Source organism: Hemibagrus wyckioides, linkage group LG09 (genome assembly GCF_019097595.1).
Source record: "Hemibagrus wyckioides isolate EC202008001 linkage group LG09, SWU_Hwy_1.0, whole genome shotgun sequence".
NCBI classification, from domain to species: Eukaryota; Metazoa; Chordata; class Actinopteri; order Siluriformes; family Bagridae; genus Hemibagrus; species Hemibagrus wyckioides.
In genome coordinates, this window is record NC_080718.1 from 9,229,851 (window position 1) to 9,249,799 (window position 19,949).

Below are 19,949 nucleotides of genomic sequence, written 5' to 3' on the forward strand. Positions count from 1 at the left end.
CTCATTCCTCCTGACAAAACTGGTGTAACACAGGGTTCACAGGGTTGTGAACTTCCTTGCTCAGACACACTGTGACAGATTGCCGGACACAGTTAAGACCAAGTTCTTTCTGGCTGTTGTCTTGAGGTGGTGGTGTGATATTTCTCCATAATCCTTCCATCTATTTTCTGAAAAGCACAAATCCCTTCTGACCAAAACACCACAACAGACGAGGTTGTTTAGATCAGGTAGATGGTAACAGCAGTAATAGTAATAGCAACTAGATGAGAAAAGGTAGTGGTAGTATTAATACTACTTACTTAATAGTAATATTATTAATAGTGATGGAACAGCAGTGGTGGAGGTGGTAGTAATAGAAACAGTAAAAGCAGCTGGATTATTTCTTGGCCTCCTTGTAGCAATCAGGCCCTGTAGTAACAGGAGATATATTCTAATACAAATAAATAAATAAATAAACATCAGTGATATAGTTGTTGTTGTTTAAATTAAACATTCATTTGAAACCAGTCTGAAATTGATAATTCAGTGTTCATGATCTGTCAGAGCCAGTTTGTTTTTGTTGGGGGTTTGTGGTCATATTCAACCCAATCGAATAGAAATCCATCAGGCAGTGCTGGTATACATCCTCAGGAGGTTGCCCAAAGTGAGTGTGCTGTAATCCCAAAACTTCTTCATCTATTTGCTGTAAGCTTTCGCAATGATCACATGGGGGTGGATCTGGTGGATCCACACAGAAGAAAGAAAAAAAAGAAGGTATTTACTATCACTTTCTGTACATGGGACTGCATGGCATCTTCATCGGATGAAGAACACACATGCTTATGACCTTTCAGAACCAGTTTGTTTTAGTGGGAGGGTTTGCGATAATATTCAACCCGGTCAAATAAAAATCCATCGGTGGTCAATTTGTTTTAATTGCAACCCTGTTTTATATGTCTGTGCTTGTAAAAATTTGTGGTGATTTGTTTGAGACCAATTTGGATGTTTTTCCTTTTGTGACAGTTTGACATTCTCTACTGACGCTGAACAACTGGTTAGTATTATCTTCCCATTTTCTGGCTCTCAAAATCAAAATTTGTTTAAAGAAATCTTCTTAATTGATTTTGCCACTTTAAATTATCTAATTATCATTATAAGCTTAGTATTTAAAGTCCCAAGTCCTGTGTTTCATGCAAACAAGTACAGCATAGATTTATTTTTAAATAAATAAATAAATAAATAAGTAAATAAATAAATTAATTAAAAAAAAAAAAAAAAAGAAAGAAAGAGAATGATGATTAGTATAAGTTTTAAAGCCCTAGTACATAATCAGCGGGTGCAGGCAGGATGGAATGGGTGGAGAAAGGTGTCGAGAGTTCTGTGTGATAGAAAAATTTCAGCGAGAATCAAGGGGAAGGTGTACAAGACAGTGGTGAGACCAGCCATGCTGTATGGTTTAGAGACAGTGTCCCTGAGACAGAGACAGGAGTCAGAGCTGGAGGTAGCAGAGCTGAAGATGTTGAGGTTCTCTTTGGGAGTGACAAGGTTGGACAGGATTAGGAACGAGTACATCAGAGGGACAGCTCATGTTAGACGTTTGAGGGACAAAGTTAGAGAGGCCAGGTTAAGATGGTTTGGACATGTCCAGTGGAGGGAGAGTGAGTATATTGATAGGAGAATGTTGGACATGGAGCTGCCAGGCAGGAGGAAAAGAGGAAGGCCAAAGAGGAGGTACAGTCTTATGCAAAAGTTTAAGCACCCCTTGATAAATAACAGATTTTGGTGATTTTTTAATTGAAAAGATGTTAACACAGTCTCTCTTGGAAATGGAAAAAATGCACAATATTTTCAGCAAACATTGATGCATAGTTACTTCTTATGCCATAAATTGAACAAAAATAAAAAATAAAAACATTATTATAGCACTGTGCAAAAGTTTGGGCACTCTAAGAGTTCCAGAGTCTCAGATTATTTTTTTACAAGGTTTCAGACCTTAATCAGCTCATTAGATCTGATGCATGGCAACAGCTGTCATTAGTAAATGCCAATTTCAAAGCTTTACAAATACTTTGACTCTTCAAACCTTATGCACACACTTGCGGACACTCAACAACCATGGGTTCCTCTAAGCAGCCGTGTAAGACTCTGAAAATGAAAGTTATTGATGCCCACACTGCAGGAGAAGGCTACAAGAAGATAGCATAAGGTTGTCAGCTTGCAGTTTCCACAGTGAGAAATGTAATTAAGAGATGGCAGTTCAGGGGAACTGTTCAGGTCAAGATGAGATCTGGAAGACCAAGAAAACTCTCGGAGAGAACTGCTCGTATGCTGGTCAGAAAGACAAATCAAAACCCCCATTTGACTGCAAAAAACCTGCAGGAAGATTTAGCAGACTCAGGAGTGGTGGTGCACCGTTCCACTGTGCAGCGATGCTTGCACAGACAAGACCTTCATGGAAGAGTCAGCAGAAGAAAACCTTACCTGCGTCCCCATCATAAAGTCCAACGTCAGAAGTATGCAACAGAACATCTACAGAAGCCTGATGCGTTTTGGAAACAAGTGCTGTGGACTGATGAAGTTAAAATAGAACTCTTTGGCCACAATCAGCAAAGGCATGTTTGGAGAAAAAAAGGAGCAGCATTTCATGAAAAGAACACCTTGCCAACTATTAAGCATGGGCATGGATCTATCATGCTTTGGGGTTGTGTTGCAGCCAGTGGCACAGGAAACATTGCACGGGTGGAGGGAAGAATGGATTCCACTAAATACCAGCAAATTCTGGAAGCAAACATCACACCATCTGTAAAAAAGCTGAAGCTGAAAAGAGGATGGCTTCTACAACAGGACGATGATCCTAAACATACCTCGAAATCCACTATGGAATACCTAAAGAGACGCAAGCTGAAGGTTTTGGAATGGCCATCACAGTCCCCTGATTTAAACATCATTGAAAATATGTGGGTAGATCTTAAAAGAGCTGTGCATGCAAGACGACCAAAGAATATTACAGAACTAGAAGCCTTTTGCAAGGAAGAAAATCCCAAGTACAAGAATTGAAAGACTTTTAGCTGGCTATAAAAAGCGTTTGCAAGCTGTGATATCTGCCAGAGGAGGTGTTACTAAGTACTGATTATGTAGGGTGCCCAAACTTTTGCACAGTGCCACAATAATGTTTTTATTTTTTATCTTTGTTCAATTTATGGCATAAGAAGTAACTATGCATCAATGTTTGCTGAAAATATTGTGCATTTTTTCCATTTCCAAGAGAGACTGTGTTAACATCTTTTCAATTAAAAAAATCACTAAAATCTGTTAAAACTAAAATCCCTCACTAAAATCCCTCAACTGTTAAGTATATTTCTTTTGTATATCCTTGTTAATTCTTTGTTTGTCTTTTATCCAATTGCTAAATCTCAGACGGCTGGGAAAAAAGGCTAGAGCACTACATTTAGGATACAAAAGTCATTAGACTATATAGGAAGATAAAATCTTGCACAGTGCTTTCTGATTCATCACTGTAAGAGGTTGTGAGGCACTGCCATCGTGTGGCCAGAAGGGGGAAAAGCCAGAAAGTGAATGAGAGCCATTTCTTCATATTCAACAGCACGTCTTAAAACATCCATACAGTATATTTAATCCCCTTTGAAGTTCTGTGAATGGTCCATATTTTGATTTTAGGACTTATAGCTGTTTTCCTTATAGCTGACTCCCACAGACTCGTTATGTGACTGCTTGAGAGTTTGATTAGAGTTAGATTTAAAGTTAACATTTTTAATTCACCTCAAAGGAGCTTTACAGATGTATAGAAACATAGAATAAAATGTATATAGTTTAAAGTTAAGTTACTATTTATCCCCAACATTTATCCCTAATGAGCAAGTCTGAGGCGACGGCAAGGAAAAACTCCCCGAGATGATATGAGGAAGAAACCTTCCTTATTTGGGTGACACTGGACAGTAAATGATGTAAATGTAGATTTGTACAGTTATACAGTTTACCCTTTAAATGTTTTCAGCACATCTATTCATTTAAATACAATAATGCTTATAAATTAATTTATAATAATTAATGTAAATATAATGTCTTTCTGCCTAGTGGCCATTGACATACATTGAAAATATTGACTGTGTTTGAATAAATGGTTCTAAATGTGTACAAAAAAATACACTTTTATTAACAAATGTGAAATATACTTTTTTGGTAGTACATCATATGCATTGTTTTTCAAACAGTTTACACCTACAACATACCGTAATGTGAGGGAAGAGATTGCAGAATGGAGTGGGTCATGAGAACATTAATGGGGAAAATGAACCGGTTGAAGAAGAGTTTAGAGACGGGCAGTGAGGACATGCTTGAGTGAAATACAGCAGTTGTGAGAAACTGCTGCATTTGATTGAAGAATCAAAGGTAATAATTAGCACGGGTTAACTCTGTTCATGGGGAATTTTTCAATGAAGCCTGAGGGTGAAGAATCCACAGAGTTATTTATCTACAGCTGTAAATCATGTGACATCAAGCAGTGCTGGTGTGCATCCTCAGGATGGAGTGAAAAAAAGTGTGCTGTAATACAAAAACTTCTTAAGTGGATCTGGTGGATCTACAGAGAAGAAAGAACAAAAGAAGGCATGTTCATATTTTCAATCACTTTCAGGATATGGGACGTGTGAATGCATGGCAACCTCACCAAATAAAGAACCCAAGTGATTGTGACCAGAAATTTAAAGCATCCTTCGTCTCAGCACTGATCAACACTGGGTCCATGCAAAAGAGCCTTCGGGGGGCAAGGTCTCACTCCTGTTCCCAGAAGATGGAAGCAGCTCAACATCATATGTTGGAAAATACAGGCCTAAAAGTTTCTGTCACAAGAATGCCATAAAATACTGTTATGAAGTGTGAACAAGGAAACAGGGGGTGTCCAGTGTTGTGTTGCCCCCTTTTCAGGCTGCATTGGGGGCTTTCACAGCAAGAATTAAGACAGCTTAGTGCCAATATGCACCTCAATTATCAGCAGGCTACATCTTAGCTCCATCTTAGCCTGTACAGCTTTATTCATTTTTCTATTAGTTTTTCAATCCTTACGTATTGTTGACTTCAAGATTCTTTTAATAAAACTGAAATTACTTATTTTAATAAAAAGAGGAAAATAAATTTTAAAGCTGAGAAAGCTTAAATGTTTTTTTTTTTTTAAAGAAGAAACAGAAGATTAGAGTTAAATATTTGCATTAAATGCATTAAATATTTAGGTAATATGTTACATCTAAAAGTTGAGGAATCGGCAGTTGATGCGTATATAATTGTAAATATATTTAGGCAACGGGGGTTAAATGTATTTTATAATCATTACCTGTTTGACTCTGTTTATAATGTCCAGACATGTGGACAGCTGAAAATCTTTTTAATAAAACTATGCAGAACTTAGCAATAAAATTGTGTGGTTTTTTCTGAATAAAATGTCTAATAATTTATGAGTGAAATACGTTTACTAGCTAAACTTTGGGATGCGTTAGTAGTAATGATAAATGCTGACTTGTTCGTTATAGTGCAGTTTTCAGTATTATGAATATGAAATTTCCGGGGGGTTAAAAAAAAAAAAGGGCTTTTTAATTTGTTTAACACAAAAAACATGAGTGATGCAACTGTTTGCTAAACTGTGGATTAGCGAGTTAATATAACCTTATCAAGTGACAACAAAAGAATATGGTAAAATGTTTGTGTATTTAATATTCATATACATTTTAATTACACATACAAAAACCATAAAATGGTTGTGCAAATATTCTTCTTGAAAAATCTGGTTAACTGTAAATGTTTGTCAGCATAGCTGTAGACTTTAAAGGCTAGTATTACAAACGGTGTTTAAAAAAACAAAAAAACAAACAAACAAAAAAAACAATATATTCTGATGCACAGCATCCATCAATATTTAACATTACAAAAAATAATGTCAGAACAGTAAACAAATTTGGGAAATTAGTCTTGTTTAAATTTTGTTGTTTTTTTTAACATGCAAAATTGTTCTGGGTTTAATTTTTTTAAATATTTTTTTCGTGCCACAATGTATTTCATCTTCATGCTTTACAGCACAGGTCCATTACAATTCATTACCTGTATATCTGAAAAGGAAGTTTTCCCACCGTGCGTACACAAACAATTCTACACACACTGCTCTTCTCTGTATAAACATCACTGGACACTCCTTTTAACTAAATAATAAAAGCTTATTTGTCAAATCAATTACATGAAATACAGATACTGGGCCTCATTTATCAAGCTAGACATGAACAATGCTATTCATTCATAGGAGCATTTACATCAGAAATATGGTATTCAGCAAAATCCAGTTAGTTTGAAAAACTATTTATATATATATATATTTTTTAAAAATCAGCATATCAAGGACATTATATGACTTAAATCTGATCATTTGGGTTACAGTTATAATTTGAGTTACAGTATGAGAGACCTTAAGTGTCAATCTCCCATTTATTTTTTGACTGACTTTATTTCAGTTACACACAAATTTAATATGTCAAACACTTTTCATATTAATGACTTGAAAGAAAGCAACCCCCCCCCCAGAAAAAAAAAAAAACTCTATAAATTAAATGAACACCACTAGCCATTCAGTTAGGAGTAAAGAAACAGCACCCTAGAATGGGAGAGGGATGAGTAGTTAGTGTGTGTCTGTGCTAGCCAGGGCTGTACTACTGGAGGTTGTAGCATGGTTAGGAAGAACTCTCTTCAACAAGTCATCATTCTGTTACTTTAATCTCTCCATGAGCTACATTTCAGTTTTGTGGGTGTCACTAAATGAAAAACAGTGGACTGGCATTTATCTACATATTCACTGGAGCATAAATTTTTTTTTACAGGAATCTTACAGGAATTTCCAGTTTGTTTTGCCTTATAAAAACATTTACACACTTTACTACAAGATTGATAAATGAGGCCCACTCATGGATTTGTTACAGAGAACAAACGGATCCCTCTTACTTTTTCTGGCTGAAAGGTAACTCTTCATGCTGGCATCATTACCTAACATTTTGTCTTTCTTCAAGTCTGTACCAGCACAGACAATGACATACTTTTGTTTGATTAGAGGTGAAAACCCTTTGCTCTTGTTGCTCCATCTTGAACACTGTGGCTATCTGAGACCCCCTCTACCCTGGTCATGATCCAAAGCAGAGCACAAACTGTCACTCAAGCAACTGTGCCTACACTGTCTCAGGAATACCAGCCTGAGACCATCAGCCCACTCTTGTGTTTGGTTGATTCTTCTCATCGGTTTCTGCTCTGTTTTCCCCAATCCTGTGACCTCGTAACATCCGTGACGAGCACCGGGCCCTCTGGCATGAAACAAATCACATTCAATAAAAACTGCACTGGATATAAAAAGCCTTCCAAATGAATAAGTGAATGTGCACTGCTATTCAAAAGTTTTAAAATGTTGTTTTTGGTTAGTTTTCAGGGAAAGAGCTGAAAATCAAAGAAAATAATTTGCATCAGTGAAATGAGAAGAAATTTTCACTCTAAAGTATAGTATTTTCTTGAATTCTTGATTTTACTGAGAACAAGCTAGATCTGATCAGAAAATGTTTCAATGATGATAACCAAGTATGTTGATGATCAGCTTTATACTAGAACTCTCTGAAGTCTGAACTACAGGCTTAATGAGCTTCCCCTTCAAACAGGCTGGTCTTTTATAAAGCACTTATTTTGGAAAGAAAGTTTCTTTCAAAGGCTAAAGGTTGTATTTTCAGAACTGTTAGATGCCAGTAGGGCTTTATCATCTCCTGACAATAAATGACGATACTTAGAAAACTGTCATGATGTATCATATGATTATATCATAATTGTGATATCATATCACCGAGCCCTTATGCTGTAATTGTAAAAATAGGCAGTGTGATTCAAAAAATGTTAGCACATATTGGCAACATTTTTCTTTTCTGTTCTTTTCTTTAGAGTACTGTTGTTTGTTGGTGCAAAAGTGGAGGCAATGCAATGAAGTTACATTTAACAGGCTGTAATTAGTAACCCATCCTCATTGTGTAACAGTGTTACAATGCTGTAGTGTCATATAGGTGTTAACAATTTTCTGAATCACCCTGTATTTGTGCTACAGTTGCATTTTTGTCTGTTTAGTGCTAGGCCTTCAGGAGAGAAACCTGACTTTGGACCGAAAGTGACAGTCTAAGGGGTGTGGTACAGACCAATGAAATATTTATTTGAAATATTTAGCACTTTGAGTTTCAGTGACAAGAAAATGACAGTGGTACTGACCAATGGGATAACTGTCCAGGTGTCATGGGTCAGGCAGGTCTGAAGTGTCCACTGTGACCTTGATGAAGATGGTGTCATCTTTGATGTAGGTGCCGTTCTCCAGAACAGTCTGGGCGACAAAGAGTGGACAGCCCGAGGCAATGTTCATCTCCCCTGTTGGCCGCCGGAAGCTGCTGCTGTTTGGGTCAGGCTTGAAGGCATCACCCAAGTGTTTGCGTGCAGGACCCTGGTCCATTAGCATGAGTGTCACTTTTTGGCGAAAAGGCCACGGCAGCAGCGCATCATACTCACCACGCATCACCACGAAGAACAGTGACAGGTGTGTGCCCTTTCCCATGCCATCACCATTCAGGTAAACACGTGCACACATCTTATACCCAAAATAGCCTGTGTAGAAGGGTTGACTATAAAGCGACAATGTTTTAGAAGCCACCGCTTCTTGCTTGCGCCGCTTGTAGTCACGAATCTTCCAAATAAGAGTTCCATTAAAGCTGGCTGTCTCCAGCACCTGCAGCTTAAGGTCCATGTCAGCCAAACGAATGTCATGCACACTGAGCAGCTCATCATGCCGTGACACCTGTGTCTCTAATGTGGCTGGAATTGACACAGAAAAATGTACACAATGTTCATCAAATCACTGAAAAATATCAAGTACAAAATTACATTTCTTAGATGTTTCGAGTGCAGACAGGGATAATCACATTTCTAGAAAGCTTCCAGTGGTTTTACTTATACGGTTAGACTTGTATTTGCACAGGTAATGTTCATTTTTAAACTTATTTGGACATTCATGAAGACCACGATTATAATATCATCTCTTGCAGTATCACTGTTCTCCTGAATAAGGAATGGAAATATGTGACCTCTATCTAAGATATGGACTTGGATGAAGGTAATTTACACACCCAAATGCACTAGCTTGTGGTTGTATCATTAGGTTGTTTAGTCTTCTAAGCATATACATCAGTCATAAAGTTGAAATGCAGAGGCGACACTCACTTAACGTGTGGGCACCAGACCCAGTGCGGACAGAGTCGAGTGATGCTACCACAGAGCGCATACTTTCCACAGCGCCCCTCAGAGCTTCCACTTCCTCACGCATGGCCCTTAATGACCGCAGTTCCCTCAGCTCCATCTCCACCTCCAGCAGTTTCTCGGAGTGCGCGCTCATTAGCTTCTACATGGACATCACAATTTTTGTCACAATGAGAGCACAAATAACTGCTAATAAATACTGCAGTTATTTGGACAGTACCCAAAAACTTTTTTTACCCAAATACAATTATAATTAGATTATATATATTTTTTTAAATTACACTTCATTATTATTTACCAATATAAGTGTAATAAAGTTGTACTGTAATTTACTGTGTAGAGCTGCAATCGAACAGGACCCCAGTAATCGGACTAATAAGCGGAAAAAATATGCGGCATCCCTTAGCAGTTTTCATAAACTGTTAACACTGTGCTATGCACTATTAAGCATAAGGTGTTACTGTTTGTGAAAATATATGGTGGTACCGCAATATAAAAAAGTAAGCATGTAATCAGATCACTGTGAGATGAGTGATGTGAGAGATAATAGCACATATCAGAATTGTACACCAGTTCCAGTGTTGTTTTCAATTCATATGGCACAAAAGAATCTGTTAAACCAGTGAGCACATCATCTGGTTTCTTAAACAAAGCAAGCTATCATTAGCTATCTTTATGTAGCTATTTTTTTTCCAATATACAGGTATGATTGCAAATATTTTATTAAATCTGGCTTTTGTGCAAGGATAAGCTAAAGTTCACAGAAGCCCTATCTTTTTTTTGGCCCTATAGGTTCATAGCTGTATGGGGAAATTCCCATTCAAGGCATGACATGTAAACAAGTATCACGTGACGCATGCAGAGCAAGCAAGAGATGTTTCTCACCTGCATGCTGGATAGTTTCTGCTCCACTTGTCGATATTTCTCCCTCATATCTTTGTACTGTTCCTCCACTTCTGTAAGACGACTGCTTAGACTTGGGAGAACTGTGTATCGCTCCAACAGCTCATTCTTGACATCCTCCACCTACATTTACAAATATTTGTAAGAGAGATTGCAGAGAAACAAAATAGCTGAAAGTCTAATCTACTAATCTTTACTAATCTTTAACAACAACAACAACAACAACGCCCTGTTATCATTCTGAAATCATTTTTGTATTGCCACATATACCTAAATCCAGCCCCTTGCTTTACATTAACGTGACTATGAAATTCAACAGAAATAGCAAAGCTTCCCTACCTTGGCCTCCAGCATATTGCTTCTGGCCATCATCAGGCGCAAGTGTTCTGAGGCAAAGCTTGACTCGTGCTCCCTCATTTCCTGATTCAAACCCTTGAATTCAAAACATGCATTATAAACAATGATTTAATGTGTTATTATGTGTTTTTATGTTGTTATTATTATTATTATTATTATATATAAATTAGTACTACTTATGAACATAGGATATTAGCTTTAAGAATAATCAACTAATTATATAGTAATAAAACTTTCAATTAAGAGATCAGTTTTTATAATACTGTTTTTATTGCCTCATATAAGTTATTACCTTGTAGGTACAGCCAAAACGAAAAAATGAGCATGTGACTTGAGCCTTTGGACAATCTTGCTGGTGAATTGACAGCTATAAAGAGAAAAATGAAGAATAAAAATTGAAGAGAACTGTTTATCACTGCCTAATAAATGCTGCCAGTACATCACTAGACGTTAAACCACATAATTCAAAATGAACAGACTTCATTCTTACCTCATTTCTTAAGATGGACGAAAATGAACAATGATTCGGGCATGATACTGGAAATGCAGGACAAACAGTTTCTTTGTGTTTCTAGTTGAGTGAGAGACAAAAGAAGACAGAAACCAAGAAAGACAGATAACCCGCAGCGTGAGTAATCATTCAAATCATAAGATAAGAAGAAAACGCTTCACCTAGACTTCCTAGGACTTCCCACAGCCCAAAAAAAAAGTACAGTAACTACTTCCACAATTTTAACAAAGCACGTGGACCAGCATTCTCTAAATGCTTTATGGGAGAATCCCCTAAAGTTCCCAGGACTAATACGAAACCAAAATGTCACGGGGCAGTTTTGGCCCAAAGTTAGGGAAACATTTAACACAGAGGAAGAAATAAAACTAATGACCTACACTTTAGAGTTCATTTACAAAAATATATACATAAATCTGCATCTCCGTCAGTTAAAATAGCTGTGACGGGTTTAAGCAGGTTTAAAAAGTACCTGTAGCTCCGTTAAGGCCATTTTGTGCTTGCAGAATTCACAGGTGGTCTCACGGTATTTGCATTTGTGGCTCAAGTGTTCAGGCATGTCCTTCCTCATAATCTTCTCTTTACACAATGGACAGGGCACCTCAAAGTACTCACACATGTTCAAATGGTCCTGATGATCCAAAGTACGAGACACAGAGACAGATGGTGTAGAAGGGAATAAAGTAGAAGACATGGATTCATTTTGGGTGTCAGAAAATCATCATTCCCTTATTATGGAGATTAATAATGTACACAAAAAAATAACAGTGTTAATATGCATGATTTTCAACAGAGCCATTAAACCTGTATGTACAATTTTATGCGAAATGCAGCTGTTTTGTTGTAGACAATTTAAATCAGACATCCATCTTTATAATTGTCTGTTACCATTGTATTTTTAAACAATATAAGACCATCTTTATGAACATCCGAAATAAAGAAGGCACTGCAAAGAAACTTACCGTAACCTGCTGTAAACTCATTTGTTCTTTACATCCATTTTTCGCACTGCGGCAGTAGACTTTCAGTGTCATAATCTCTCTGTTGCAGCAAACATCACGAAATATCTGACCATAAAGAAATAAAGAGTTTGGCGTAAAGAACACAGCTTTCAGTCAGATATACTGTACTGGTAGCAGATATTTAATGGGAAGAGGCTTACTTTATCTAGAGATAATGGCTCCATATCAGCTGGACACACCGGATTTGGTTTACTGAAAGAATAAAAAAAAAAATGTTTGATGAGTGTTATGCAGCAACCAGTGGACAGAAGCATATGCTCTAAGCTCTAAGAAGGTGTTCAACAATATAAATTTTCAAGCCTAAGACTTTACAGCTTTGTGAACAGTAAATAATTATTTTAAGTTTTCTGGAAATAAAAGTGTGTTGAGAGATTTTGTTTAATTAGTTAATCTAAATCATTTTTAAGTCCTTTCATAAAGCTCAGTTACACTCCAAGTACTTTGGTTAGAAACCAGAACACACATGCTAGCTGAAAGCTCTTCATACGGCACAAAATTCTGGAAACTCCAAGCAAACTTTGTGGTGTAAATCAAGGTTTTAGTCATATTTTCACCTCACGTATGTGCTGCAAATTCCCTCCTGAGTATGTTGGTGTTCCCCTACTACACAACACCTACCAATCTGGAAGTGCAAGGGCTATTCTTCTTGCATCTTGAACTGCTGTATCTATTGCATCACAGAGCGGCTGAATGTAGGAAAACACTAATTGCCCTTTTGTGTTTACATGAACAGACAAGTTCTTTAGAAAGGCCTGGGGGCAATTAAAATAGAATGATCAAGACCCAAGCTAGATGTCCCATTTTGTGTTCTTTACACATGAAACTATTTTTTTTTAATATAAAACATATAATTAAGATTAAAGTTCCTAAATACATGTTAAAATATATTATATGGAAACTTCAGGTGGAGTTTATTCTTGTTTATGAAATGCATCCTTAATCCGTGTGATTCCGTCTTTTAAACTGATCACAAAATGGACCAGGATTTTTCTTCCTTAATGACAATAACCACATTATAGTGATAAGATATGTAGCAAGGACTGAAAGTTAGAGGTGTTCAAACCTAAGCAGCTGGTTAATGCAGCTTTCACAGAAGCGGTGTCCGCACTCAGTCTGCCGAGGATTACACAGCACCATGCGACAGTGCTCGCAGCAGTACTTGGGCTCGGGAGGCATGATGAAGTGGTCCTGAAAACCACCACGCAGCGGGAGGAAGGACTGCTGCTGCTGCAGAGCAATCTGCTGCTCCCGCCCATCCACACGGCGCGGCAAGGACATGACCTGCAAAAGTGGACAAAAATAAACGGACAAGTTACCTCCTTTGAATTCGACAACGTTCTTGAACTGTTGAATACAAATTACTGTCCTGATATACATGGAAATAATAAGGCAGTAAAATCATCTTTACAACCAAGAGTAACTTTATTGCATGCAATCTACTACATTTTCAATGGGAGGCTTTTTTGGATTCCGTCTCTGAGCCTTAGGGACAATGAGCTCAGCCTCTTGGGGAACTTTCCAAAAAAGTCATGTTTTGACACCATCATGTTTTGGCTGCTACCTGGAAAGTTTAGAATGTCACTCACTGATAAACATGTCTGATTACTGAGCAATTATTTTGGCCTGTTGGAACAGCATCAGAGACTCATACACCCAAGGTCACTCAGGCCTCATATTACACCGTGAAGTCATATGAAATGGAAAGTGCCCATGTGGAAAGAAGACCGCATTCCTAACCCACAACAAAACCACATCCATCGAGGAAGAAACGGCTCAAAAGTAAGGTGTGAAAATGTGGATCCTGAGAGAATTTGAAATGTCACGAGAATTCTTGATTACATCATTACATTCAGGCCCATGCAGCATTTGCCTCATGGTGCTGTCACTCCTATTAGCCCAGTCTGAATCAGAGCAAAATTTAGATTTTTCATCGTTTTCTTTTTCATCGGTTCGTTTTCTCATGGCTCATAATTAAATTGTATGGAAAATTTGTGCAATTGTGCAGCAAGCTCAAAGAAACCATAAAAATTAGCAGAGCACAGAGCCACCATATAGGTATGTTGATAAAGAACTTATCTTTCTTATTTCTTTTTGTTCATCTGTCCAAATAGAATATCACATTTCCCAAGCACTTACTTCTGTCCTTTGGCTTAGTTTACACCTCACAGCACATTTTTGCAGCTGACATGATGCCAGTCATTGCTTCATGCTGTTATTCACTCCACAGCCTTAATGCTAATAATATGAAGAAGAAAAAAAACAATACCCAAAGTATTATGTAACTGAAATGGCGCAGAAGACAATTAGAGATTAGGGATAAATAGTTATCTAATTCTACATCCGAATTACTATAAAGCTGATTTTTGACAATGTCCAATATTTAAAGAGCAATGCAAAGAAAAGTCAAATTTAGATTTTACAGACTTTTTGGAGCAATGGGAATGTGCAGAATAATAAGCTGAAGAAATAAGTGGGAGAAAAAAGGAAAAATGTTTAATTAAAAAAAAATCTGTAAATTAATTGCTTGCTGCAATGCATCTTCAGTACAGCTTTTGAGATGTGCTGCAAAATATTCAACTTTATCTGTGGGATTTTTCCATTTGGTGTTTACATAATAAAGTGCCTCAATACAGACAACCAACACAGTCAGGCACCTTCTCATAAAGCCATAGTGTCACTACAATGGACTAATGTAATGCATTTTGGCTGATGTTTTTATCCAACATGGCAGACACAGGATACAACTGAGCAGTTAAGGTTAAGGGCATTTGTGGGATTTGATCTCTTAACCTTCTGACCAGTACCTCAGTCTTAACCACTCACAAAAGGTGAAAACTTCATCAACTCCATCTAGATCATTGCTTCTCATGTGCTACTGCTGCTCATTTCCTTCTCTATTTTCTGAAAACATAAGGGTTGGTTGAGGTGAATTTGTGGAAGAGAAGATGCCTTGTATGATGCCTGCTGACTTCCTTTCGTGTAGTTGTAAGTAAATAGATCTAGCTACGTGAAGAAATGCTAGCCGAGTCAATAAGAATTGGCACTGTGCCTCTATGTTAATCTTTATGTATTCAGATCAGGTAGGGCTTGATAATTAGCTGATGAGTCAGCTATTAGAGCACAAAAAAACACAACACCAAAAAGTGTCGAGTGCCATTGTCCTGTTGGCCTGGACTGTAACTAGGATGTCACTGAAATCACACGGCATTTCTGTTTATGTCCCACTGCTTCAGTGTTTCTCTCTTTTACACTTATACTTACTTATACACACACAAACACACACAGACAGACTTCAACTCCAACACTGTTTATAGCTCAGCAGACAGAGACGTTACCGTCGTCTCCTGCACCATTTTCAAAAGCATAAACTCTGGCCTTGCATTGCCACATCAAGCGCTCCTGACCAGCAGCTCACAGCCTGGGAAACCCCTTCATAACACACATAACTCTCTGGCACTAATAATATCTCATCAGAGCCAAGTACCTCACTAAACCAAGCACACAGGAAGATCCCAGCAATGCCACACAGCCCAATACGAAATACCTTCTACAGACACTGCCACAGTAATGCTGTTGGAGTTACACTACAGTGCTTTTAAACAATTTAGTCTTACCACAAAATGGGCGAGCGTATAAAAGCCCAATTCTGCAAAAAAGTTTTAAGAAGAAATAACACAGACCATCATGCAGATCATAGGCTGAAACACTATGAAGCTTGTGTGTTTTGCCTGAAGGCCTTATATGGAGAATTTTCTAAGAATTGTAAATAATGCAAAATCAGCTTTTGGTATGGGAAAGGCTAATCATGCTCGATCACGTTCTGGTGTTTCAGTTCACGAACTGGTTATTTATTCACCATCAGGAAGCACTATTCTAGTCAAGGTAGTGGCAGATCCAGAACACTGGGCATGAAGTAGGAGGATGCCAGTCCATCACCGTGCATAACCAGTCTGCAGACGTTCAGGTTTAGAGCTGGGGAGAGGAAACCTGGAGTTGCGAGGCACCACTGTACTGCCCTGTGTTCACAGTTACTCTACTTAAATATGCAAAGAGTAATGCGAAAATAATAACATCTTTATCCTATGTATGGAACTTCATGGTTGACATGAAGCCATTTCAGATTCAAATACCCTCCCCAGGACATAGAAGCCACTATTACTAGTGTAGCCCTTTGTCATGCTGTAATAAGTCATTTCATTCATTTTGATAATGCTTCAAAAACCAGTGCCATGCTAACAAAATTATACCTCTAGTAGATTCCTGTCAACTTTCTAATAAGGAATTAAGATTTAATAAAATGTCATTCACAAAGCCAGGCGACAAAGCCAGGCGACTGTCTTCCTAGGTGACAAAAGCTAGATCACTCCATCAGCACAGCTGTAAGAGGAAGAGAAGCTTTACATCTGAACGTGTTTCCACAGAATTTCCATTACACACTGCAACTTTTCCAAATGAGGTTACAGAACTGGAATGTAAGTATGTATGCTGCGTGTAACACCTCCTAAACAGCTGCATTGTGAGAAGCATACAAGACTGTCTGCTGTGTCATAAAAAGATGCTTAATCATCTGTTGAGAGAGCGTAGGAACTTAGAGAGAAGCATGAACTACATGAAATTATCTGCTTGATGTAATTATGTGTGTGTGTGTGTGTGTATATATATATATATATATATATATATATATATATATATATATATATATATATATATATATATATATATATATATATATATATACACACACACACACACACACTAATTACATCAAGCAGATAATTTCATGTAGTTCATGTATATATATATATATACATACATATATATATATATATATATATATATATATATATATATATATATATATATATATATATATATATATATATATAAAAAATAGTATATAGAATATATATATAGTATAGTATATTTACTAAACTATTAAAAAACTATTGCTATTACACAGTCACCTCCACTTCATGCTCAAGTGTCCTGAGAAAATCAGTTTTGATTCCACTTCTCTTTCAAGTATTTGCATCTCTCGTTCAGTCTTTCAGTCATACTGGGCTTTTTTTTTTTAACAAAACATGCAAGTACTGCCCCTGAAAAGAGGACATTCAAGCCTTAAACCTTATTTTGCATCATCAAATGACACAGAAATGAATTACAGTCAAAACCATCTTGGGGAAGGCAGTGTATTATTGGCTGACCAATATGTGTAGTTCTCTAGGAGCTTCCAGGAATATTTAAGGGGCTTTTCACCTTGCTGCCTCATTCCTTGCCGTCATTGCTGACAACACACACACACACAAAATGTAGTAAGTACACAATTCATTGCTAGAGATAGGCAAGACTTACAGCCAAATATTCTACAAAGTAAAAAAAACAAAAACGGCATTATTCGATATCACACTGATTCCTCTCCGGCAAATAATGTTAGAGAATATATCTGCCTGAACAAAGTGTTTCTAAACCCGTCTCCCAAATGTTTTTTTCATATCACAAAATTCCACCGCTCAACAAAGATTAACACTCTGACACTTCAGCAGTCTATCTTTAAAAATTTCAAGTAATTCATATTTAGATGTTAGCCAAATGTTTTCCTAGAATTGCAAGTACTGTTGAGAATTGACCTATACATGGCTGAAACAGAACACACTAAATATACGTAACTATACAAAGACAGAAAGAAATAATTCACATCCAGAGCTATACATGGATGTGCCGTCTCACCCAAAGCTCCATATCCGAGTCCAACAGAATTTAACACCAGAAAGAGCTGGCGGTGATGTGTGTAACCCAATCTGCCAAGAGTGTAAGTTCAGGGCTGAATAGCGTCCAGGTGAAGGAGGTTTTCTTTGAACATGTCTGCACTGCCGGAGAAATCATAGCAAAAATGAAACAAAAGTCTAAAGGGGAATATCAGCCTATTCTCGTCTGACCTTTCAACATAAAGGAAGAGATCAAGTGGTAGACTTTCACGCTGTTAACGGGAAGAAACGGCTGTATTAGAATGCTGACAAATGATTGTGATTTGTAAATTAGTAGTGAGGTGTGAAAAATAAAAATAAAAATTTGCGTGCCAAGACAAATGCACCTCTGCTGACACTTGGTCCCAAAGGAGAGTGTGTGTGCTGGAGCATGTCAGGGGACCTTACCGTGTTTATTCTGAGAGTTCAACAGATGTCAGATTCAAATAACCCAGGTTATGAAGTGAGAGAAAAAAGCACCCAGTGATCAAAAGCGAACCCAACATCCTCCCAAAGACTGACAATGCCTCAGCACAAATCATGAATCCAGCAGAGTTAAACTAAGCTGTGTGTCATCACGGTTTTTCCATCAGTAGTTTACAGGCCTGAAGCAGACTTTCCTAAGTCAAAAAGAAAAACACAACACAGCACACTGATGGTGGTGGAGGAGACAGGTTTTCCATGCACTGTAAGCATCCTGGTAAAGGTGAATCTTTTTAGAAGCAGGGTATGGAAGAAAAAAAAAAGTAGAAAATCTTCAGTGAGATGATGACTGAAGAAGAAACTTATCATCCATGAGCCAGAAAACAGACAGTTTTTACACTCAGTAAAAAATGATGTTAGTGTAGAGCTAACTGGAGGCACCTCCACTACAGAGCAGGTCTAGGTTTAGGGTTTTGTGCTAGCTGTTCTGTTTGTTTGTTTGTTTATTTATTTATTTATCCCACTAAATGTTTCTTTTAATCGAACCTCCTCAACTGATATTTAGCTAAGAAGGCCCATCTAAAAAAAGGCAACTTTTGGGTGCTAGCCACATAGCTTTGTGGTTAAATGAGCCCATTGCTCCTTAGGGCTTGTCTTGACACAGGTTGTTGCTAACTAAGCTCCTCGCGCCGTAGCTAAACGTGGAAAGCTAACCGGACTCACAAACCCCAACATTTACAGCACTTACATGAATCAGTTATGGACGTCGTCCGATATTGCAGAACTGTTTTTCGCCTCTGAACAATGTAAGAGCCGGAGCCTCGGCGGCTTGGCCACTTCATGAACGCTCCCAGAGACCGCGAACGTCTCCAACGACTACAATTCACAGAGAAATCCGTCCTCGCTGCTTCTCACCCAGGCTGCGGCCGCCGAGACACCAAACCTTTTCATGGTCGGATGTCCAGTGTGGAGAAAAAAACTGCGCAATCTGGCCCGTGGAGAAACTAAAAATCCACCAGCGCTGAAACCTTGTGCGCTGTTGATGTCAATTCGAGTAACTGGAAAGCCCCCTCGCTCCGACTTCCTCAGGAAATCCCCGTCAAAAAAAAAAAAGCGTAGTAAAAGGACGCCATTGAAGTGAGTGTGAATCCACGAGAGGGCGCTGAGCGCACACGCGCAGTCCACGGCGGAGTTTTAAACAGGGAGAGCAATCTGATTGGACAATTCACCCGAGTCTCACCCGCCCTGTCTCCCTGTGTGTGTGTAGGGAAAAATTAACAGAAAATGCAAATATGCCAAAAATAGTCAAAATAGCTTTTGGCTCTTTTGCTAGTTTTTTCCATCATTGTAATACATTTAAATATATATATATATATATATATATATATATATATATATATATATAGCTCTGGAAAAAAAAGAGACCGCTGCCCAATCTCCAGATTTAAACCCTATTGAAGACCTCTGGAATGTCATCAAGAGGAAGATGGATGGTCACAAACCATCAAGCAAAGAGTGGTGTAAAGCTACCCAACAGTAATGTGAAAAACTGGTGGAGAGCATGGATCCAAAACGCATGCAAATCAGGCTTATTCCACCAAATACTGATTTCTTAATGTTATTTAGCCACAGCATTAACACAATTTGTTTACAAATTATTTGCATTTTGTTTTATTTGAGTTATTAAAGCTC

The 19,949-nt window shown here is 37.8% G+C and overlaps 1 protein-coding gene across 3 annotated transcripts; it reads right to left on the bottom strand.

The window, feature by feature from the left end:
* Positions 1 to 5,683: 5,683 nt before the first annotated feature.
* Positions 5,684 to 19,388, bottom strand: traf3 (TNF receptor-associated factor 3). Of its 3 annotated transcripts, none has more exons than XM_058399565.1 (12): positions 19,006 to 19,388; positions 13,154 to 13,371; positions 12,231 to 12,282; positions 12,031 to 12,135; positions 11,541 to 11,699; positions 11,051 to 11,131; positions 10,853 to 10,927; positions 10,543 to 10,635; positions 10,186 to 10,326; positions 9,265 to 9,442; positions 8,266 to 8,859; positions 5,684 to 7,328 (listed from the first exon to the last, which is right to left on the bottom strand). In XM_058399565.1, the coding sequence occupies exons 2-11, from the start codon at positions 13,366 to 13,368 to the stop codon at positions 8,288 to 8,290; spliced, it is 1,671 nt and encodes a 556-aa protein (XP_058255548.1). In that variant the 5' UTR covers positions 13,369 to 13,371; positions 19,006 to 19,388; the 3' UTR covers positions 5,684 to 7,328; positions 8,266 to 8,287. The 3 variants fall into 3 exon arrangements, with proteins under 3 accessions (XP_058255548.1, XP_058255550.1, XP_058255547.1); XM_058399567.1 differs by having other exon boundaries at positions 5,684 to 7,458; XM_058399564.1 differs by having other exon boundaries at positions 5,684 to 8,859.
* Positions 19,389 to 19,949: the final 561 nt, after the last annotated feature.

Bases quoted from the DNA above. Each gene is read 5' to 3' on its own strand.
- traf3 (XM_058399565.1), bottom strand. From the start codon at position 13,368: ATGTCCTTGCCGCGCCGTGTGGATGGGCGGGAGCAGCAGATTGCTCTG. The intron at 11,700-12,030 runs GTAAGTTTCTTT...TTGGATCATCAG, and splicing joins TGAGTTTACAGCAGGTTACG to GACCATTTGAACATGTGTGA. The intron at 10,636-10,852 runs GTAATAACTTAT...TTTGAATTCAAG, and splicing joins GTTTTGGCTGTACCTACAAG to GGTTTGAATCAGGAAATGAG.